The sequence below is a fragment of the Gracilinanus agilis genome, chromosome 1 (genome assembly GCF_016433145.1).
Source record: "Gracilinanus agilis isolate LMUSP501 chromosome 1, AgileGrace, whole genome shotgun sequence".
In the NCBI taxonomy this organism is placed as follows: domain Eukaryota; kingdom Metazoa; phylum Chordata; class Mammalia; order Didelphimorphia; family Didelphidae; genus Gracilinanus; species Gracilinanus agilis.
In genome coordinates, this window is record NC_058130.1 from 639,653,617 (window position 1) to 639,660,932 (window position 7,316).

Below are 7,316 nucleotides of genomic sequence, written 5' to 3' on the forward strand. Positions count from 1 at the left end.
CAGCTAAGTTGTTCTGAGCAGCTGGTAAAAATCTTCCTCTCCCAAAACTAAGATGATGAAGCAGTGGGAGAGAATGTCTAAGGAAAAAAAAAAAAACAGGTGGGAGGAAAAGGAAGCAGACATTATCCTTAGATTTTCCTTCTGTGTCCTTTTATTAAACCTGGTTCTCTATTTTATGGCAAGGATTGAAAGGTACACCTGGAGAATGTTTTCTATGCCTTGAACAATAGTAAGTGCTTGTTGAACTGAGTATAAGGAGGGGGCAGGAGTTTTAAAAAGAGAAGGGGAGAGATGGTAGGATAGTAATACTTTCTTCTATTTTTCAGTCCAATTGAAACTTAAAGTAATACAATTGAAAACAGAGCTTTAAATTTAACAAAATGGTTTTCAATTATTACCACTTCATAAATAAGGAACCTGTGGCTCCCAGATGTGAAGTGAGACAAGGGGACCACGGTCCTTAGTATGTGACATAGCATGTGACAGTGCTGGGATTTGACTCCAGGTCTTCTGACTCCAAAACCTTGTTCTTTTACTTATCACAAAGTAGAGATAGTTTAAAATATGAAACCACCTTTATTATTGGTATCATGATCAATAAAACGAGATATCATTCCTTCAGAACTCTACAGTTTGCAAAGCGATTTACTAATATTATATTTTTATCCTGTCATATCTTTTATCATATCATCTTCATTTTACAGATGAAAAAATCGATACGAGTCCTGTGAGAAATGAAATGATTTGCCGCAGTTACATAACTCATAGCTAGTTTTCCGTGGCAGAATTTTAACTCGGATCTTCCTTTCTCAATATTCCGTGTTTTATCCACGCTAGGGTTTTCTGCAAATGAAATTACGTAGCAAAAAAGGTAACAATATACTCCTCAAATGCCGGATTTATCAAGCCAATTTGAACTCAATCCCTCCCGAAGCCCTTTCCAGTTCTCCCCCACCTTCTTTTGATCCCAGCCAATCAGGAGTCCCTGGCCACGCACGAAGCAGAAAGGGGCGGGGTTGTTGAGGTTGTCTGTTACGTAATTAAGAAGCGCCGGAAGTAGGTCTCACTGCCGTTACTATAGTAAAAGCGACGATCTGGACTGTGGTGTTAGAGGTACGTGGTTGACTGTCCGGGAGAGAGTGGAGGATTCCTCTCGATTTTAGGAGCAATTGAGAGCTGGGGACTTCGGGGCTCGAATGAGGGAAGATGGTGGGATGCCGGGGACTCTGGATTACGAGGGCTTCCTTCCTCCCGCTCTGCTGGCAGGAGGACTCGCAGGGTGTTGCTTTTGTGTGCTTGGAATCGCGCTGCTTTCGGTGCTATCTGCCCCCGGCGGGCAGGGGTGATCAGAAAAAACTGCCTTCATTGAACCTGAACCGCCTTTACAAATGTCGAATCAAGACTCGTATTTCCCTGACTCGCGTGGTGTGGAGGCGAGGGGGCAATTCAAGCTCTTGAGTTAGTTTGGGAGCCTCTTTGATATGAATAAATTTTCCTGTTTGTGACTTTTAGGGCCTGACGATGGATACCCAGAAGGATGTGCAACCGCCAAAACAGCAGCCAATGATATATATTTGTGGAGGTGAGAGTCACCTTTGAAAGATATCTCCTTTAAGTGTTTCAAAAACGCCTTCTCCTTCCTCGTTTAAGTTATGATGGACAGATTACTCTTTCAGAATATGAGGCTCTACAGATAGATTACCTATAATCAATAGCTTTCCTGCTAATCACTAGTTTTTAACTTTAAAAAAACACCCTAAATTTTAAGCAATGTATCATTAATGAATAATAATAGCTAAAGTTTATAAAGCACTTATGGGTCCAGCAGAGTCTTTCTTCTTATTTGTATGGTCAGTGCTTATGTCAGTGTTTGGTGTAGAGAAGACACATAATATGTGATGATGATAATAAGCATTTATATATCACCTAGTATATGCCACGCACTGTATTAAATGTGTTACTTATATTTTCACATTTGATCTTCACTACAACCCTGACAGAAAGGTGCTATTATTATCTCTATTTTACAGATGAGGAAACTGAGGCAAATAGTTTAAGTGACTTACCCTGAGTCATACAGATAGTGTCTAAGGCTGGATTTGAACTCAGGTCTCCCTGACTCCAGGCCCAGTGTTATAAACACTGTGGCAACTAGCAAAAAAAAAAAAAAAAAAAGAATTGTCTTGTTTTTATTCTCTCTGTGCCCACTCAGCTTTACTGAGTTGTTTTAAAGACAGGAAAAAATGGCAGCAGGGAGAATTGAGGAAATAAAATAAACCACGAACTGTATAATTAACATATGCATTTGAGAATTATAGTAAATTTGTACATAACTAGTATCTGAAAGCTTAAAAGAAAGCAATTAATAACAAAGTTTTTTTTTTAAGTTTTAGAAAGTGCTTTTCAACTAACTGTTTTACAGATAAGGAACCTGAAGCTCTTAGGTATGAGTGAGACAAGAGTCCAAGGTCTCATAGTATGTGACAGTCTTTGACTCCAAAACCTTTTTTTTCACCTGCAACAAAATAGGGATAGGTATAGACAGATTTTTTTCTAGGATTTTCCATCAGCAAATAACTACATACCACGACTTGTCTAGGTACTGGGCATACAAGGACAAACAATGACATAATACCTATAATGAACTTGTATGCTAATGGAGTAGACAAGTATATATCAGCAGCTGGGTGCAATGAATAGAACAATGAACCTGGAGTCAGGAAGACCTGAATTCAAATCATGTCTCAGGATTTGCTTAACTAGCCCTGCAATTCTGGGAAAGATACTTAACTTCTGTCTGCCTCTTTTTCCTCAACTCTACAGTGGGGATAATAATAATACTTAACTCACTGGGTTGTTGGCAAGGATAAAATGAGATGTTTGTTAAGTGCCTAGCACTGCCCTTGTCACAAAGTGCTTAATAACTGCTTGCTCCTGCCTTTTCCTTCCACATAAAAATATATGCAGTACAAATAAAAAGTTAATAAAAGCATACATACAATGTATGTTAAGTGCTGGATCTTATTGTATATTCTTTCTTCTTTGGATTTTTGGGACACTGTTCTATCTTGGTTCTCTTATTTGACAGTTTCTCTCTCTTTTGCTAGTTCAGTAACCATATCCTAATCCCTAAAAGTGTACCCCAGGGCTCTGTCCTGAGCCTTCTCCTCTCTCATCAACTCTCAGTTCAGTAATCATCTCTATGCAGATGACTCCCAGAGCTAGTCTCTATTCCTAGTCTTTCTTCTGAGCTCCAGACCTCTACCAATTATTAGGCATTTCAAAATAGGTTGTCCCATAGGCAGGATAGGCTGCCAAAAGAGAACTCCAATAGAAAATAAAACATCTAAAATTGAATTATTTTCTCCCTTCCTGATCTCACCCCCACAAAAATAACAATAAAACACTCATAACTTCTTTATTCCTGTCAAGGGCACATTACCCTTTCACTCAACTGGTTTAAAAATTATGCATTACCCTTAATCATTTACTCTCTCTTACCCCCACTCCCCCATTAGTTGCCACATCTTATTTCTACCTCCATATATATAAAACATTTGGTTCCCTTTTTCTGTACTCATGTAGACTCCACTCTGGTTATCACTTCTTGTCTGGGTTACTGGAATAGCTTCACGTTTGGTCTTGTCTCTTCTTTATTCTATCCCCCATAGAGTTCCCAAACACTATTAGTATCCCCAGGTATTATTACAGATAGGGGACATAACTTTTTACTATAAGAACAATCCCTATTTGCCACTAGGATCATATATAAACAACTCTGTAGCATTTAAAATCCTTTACAAATGTCCCAAATCTTATCTTTTTAGTCTTATGTATTGCTTTCCTTCTTGTTCCCTATGGTTCAGCCATACTGGCCTTTTCTCACCCAATTATTCCTCTCTCATCTCTGTTCCTTTGTACTTTTTTGTACTTCTTCCCTAGAGTGCATTTGTTGCCTCCTCATCTCCATCATGTAGATCCCTTGTTCCCTTCAAAACTTCTGAATCCTTTCCTCATCCCATTCTTCAAAGGCTACAACTCTCCTCCCTCCTATACCTTGAATTTGTATTGTATACATTCATATACAAACATGTTATACAGCCAAAAACTGTTCAAAGAAAATGAGAATGAATGGATTGGGGATGAAAGACAGACTCTCACCCACAGGCCTCTGTGTGGGTGTTGCTGGCAGAAGGGTTATGCCTCTCCCCACCTGTCAGGCTTTGCTAGACTGAGCCTGTCAGTTATCTACTTTTAACAGCTGCTCAGGAAGGGAACCACTGAGAAGTTGTGGGTGTAATCAACTTCTCTAGTTCTTCAACCTGCGGTTAGAATGAATATTGGTAAGGGCTATTGGTGTACTGATTGAATAATGATGTGAATCTGACTATGTGGCTGTCTCCCCTTCCCAAGGGCTTTAGGTATATTCACCACTCAGGAAAGGTACTTTGTAACAAACAACTATATTTAATTCTAGCTTGACAGGGTTAGAAACAAAGGAAAGAATGGATTTGGGAACCTTATTGCTAACAGTCTAAATAAATGATCAAAGCTACAGAGATTGCTAGATCAGGTAGAGACTGGAGATTCTTCACCCTCTCACTAACTTTGGCTTGATTTGGCCGGAGCCAAGCCAAAGATTAGGGAAGGCTATTGATTATCTTCTTGAATGGCAGTAGTGTTCTCTCACAGTTCTATTGATGGTAATAGCTCTCTAGTTTTCTCAAGCAAGGCAGTTGAGTTGCAGGTATAGGGCCTTCCCCCACTCTTGACCTCCCATCTCCCAAGATTGCTCCAGACTGAGCCCTCTTGTGCTGTGCATGATGGGTATTTATAGGGTTGGCTCTAACTGACTTTTGGTCCTGGCTCATGGCACCTGGGTACATTCTGAGGTTTCCAACTGATGGTCTTGTCACTCAAAGTAGTGTCCATTTTGTCCCAGGAATTCATTATAACAGCTACAACTCTCCTCCTTCCTATACCCTGAATTTGTATTGTATAAATTCATATGCAGACATGTTATTTTGTGCCATAGAATGTTAAATGCCTTAACAAGCCAAGACTTTATTTTTTTTTAATCTTTTGAGTATAGCACAAAACTGCATACAATAGACACTTAAAATTCATTGCCTGGGATCAACCCCCAACTCTTGACTCTCATGACCAGTGTTCTTTCCTTTAAACTAGATCATGAGAGTTAAATTTTTTCTCCTACATAAAGTAGCCACCTAACTCTAAGGAGTAAAATTCTTTAATTTCCTATAACTTTACTTGGTAGATAATCATAGCTTAGCATTCAGCAGTATGTTCACAAATCATAGATTTTAGAGCTGATAAGAACCTCAGAAGTCATCTTGCTCTCCTCCTTTTTCAGATAAGGAATCTAAGGCCCAGAGATTAAACCCAAGGTCACCCAGAGATAGAGCTATAATTTGAACACAAGTCCTCTGATCTCTGGAATTAAAATTTCCTCCTGGTCAAAGGTCACAACTTCAGATGGTGTTAATAGTACTGAGACTTCTTAGGTTAGTGTGATGGGAAAAAAGCAGTTTATAAACCTTAAACCACTAAATGTAAATTTGTAATTGTTTAGGATGTATAAAGAGCTGCTCACATGTGAATATATGATAATTTGTGTTTGATAATATTATGGAAATGCTTGGCTCTAGAGGTCAGGAGATCTAGATTCTAGCTTCTAGATGATGTTAAATTATCTATTTGATAGCTTAGGCTAGAAGTGTCATGCTCTCTGTAGTTACCAGCATTCCCATGCTGCCCTACCCAGATTAAAATATAATTGGGAAATATTTAACAAAATAAATAAAAATGCAATAGAACATAGATAATGTTAATATGTGGTTTTCTATGTCAGTTATGTGGCCCACAGAAATCCTTATATGCTGTTTAGTTGACCCTTATTTCTATTGTTTGATATCACTGGTTTAGGCAACTCCTTTAACTTCTCTAGGCTTTATTATTTTCAGCTGAAAAATGAAAGCATTGGCCTAGATCAGTGATTCCCAAAGTAAGCGCTACCGCCCCCTGGTGGGTGCTGCAGTGATCCATGGTGGGGTGGTGATGGCCACAGGTGCATTTGGGGGCGGTGAATAACTGTAAGGGAGCGGTGATAGTATGTGACAAGGGGTGCTAAGTAATATTTTTTCTGGAAAGGGGGCAGTAGGCCAAAAAAGTCTGGGAACCACTGGCCTAGATGATTCTTGATGTTCCATTTATTTCTACAATTGCCTCAGTCATATTTGAACAATTAGAAAAGCAATTAAACAGTTATTGAAAACGTTACTGCTGTTCCTGTGTGATGGAGATCATTAATTTAAAAAAATTTACTTTTTCAGAATGTCATACAGAAAATGAAATAAAATCCAGGGATCCAATCAGATGTAGAGAATGCGGATATAGAATAATGTACAAGAAAAGAACAAAAAGATGTATCCTTTTCACCTTTGCTTTGTAATTATATTAATAAGATGTTGGTAAAAAAGTGTTTGAATTGCTATCAAAGGGTATTCACTAACAGAATAATTTAACTTAAGAAAAAAATAACTTTTTAGAAGCATTAGCATTTATATTGTTCCATTATGAATTACTAGAAATCTATGTCCTAGAATAATCTGAAAAACTATTAAGCTTGCTAGATATTTTCAGTATTTTCATAATTTTTTAAATTGTTTTTTTACTTGTGGGCAAACTTGTTCATTTATGTAAGTTGTAACTTAAGTATTTTGTATAAACACAGACTTGACATATTTTGCTTCAACCATTCAAGTTAGACTGAAAAAATAAAGCTATTACCTTCATTGTTATTTCAGACATGTGTGAGAAAGGAGTTTAATGATATCACATACATATCTTTGACTCTAAATGGAAAAGGAGATTTAATAAAATTTTGAGCAATTTTCTTTTAAACCATCTCCAATAATTGCATATTTAAAATTCAAAGAGGCAATATAATATATACTTGCATCTTAAGTAAGAAATTATTGAGTCTATTACTAAGTGCTTTATAGCGATCTATAGCACTGTATATCTGTTATTATTTAGTTTATTAGAACATGATTTGCATGGCGGGTATAAATTTTCATTATTTTCCTTAATACAATTTTAATATAGTGGTGGTTTTTGATGCCCGGTGAAATCCCAAGAATTCAGAGGAAAAACTTCACTTTCTTCTGGATTTCACACAACTGTTTCAACTTGTATAGCTTTGGGTCATTGCTTTTCTGTTACAGATTAAACCCTGTAATACTCTTCCATTCTATTGGTATAAATTATTTTTAAAATAAAATTTCTAAATGTGA

General features: G+C 37.3%; 1 protein-coding gene across 1 annotated transcript; it reads left to right on the plus strand.

Annotated features, from left to right (window-relative positions):
* The first annotated feature begins 1,055 nt into the window (after window positions 1–1,055).
* Window positions 1,056–7,316, plus strand: POLR2K (RNA polymerase II, I and III subunit K). The gene is made up of 4 exons (XM_044658220.1): window positions 1,056–1,113; window positions 1,513–1,582; window positions 6,354–6,446; window positions 7,129–7,316. Exons 2-4 carry the CDS (start codon window positions 1,522–1,524, stop codon window positions 7,149–7,151), a joined length of 177 nt encoding a protein of 58 aa, XP_044514155.1. The 5' UTR covers window positions 1,056–1,113; window positions 1,513–1,521; the 3' UTR covers window positions 7,152–7,316.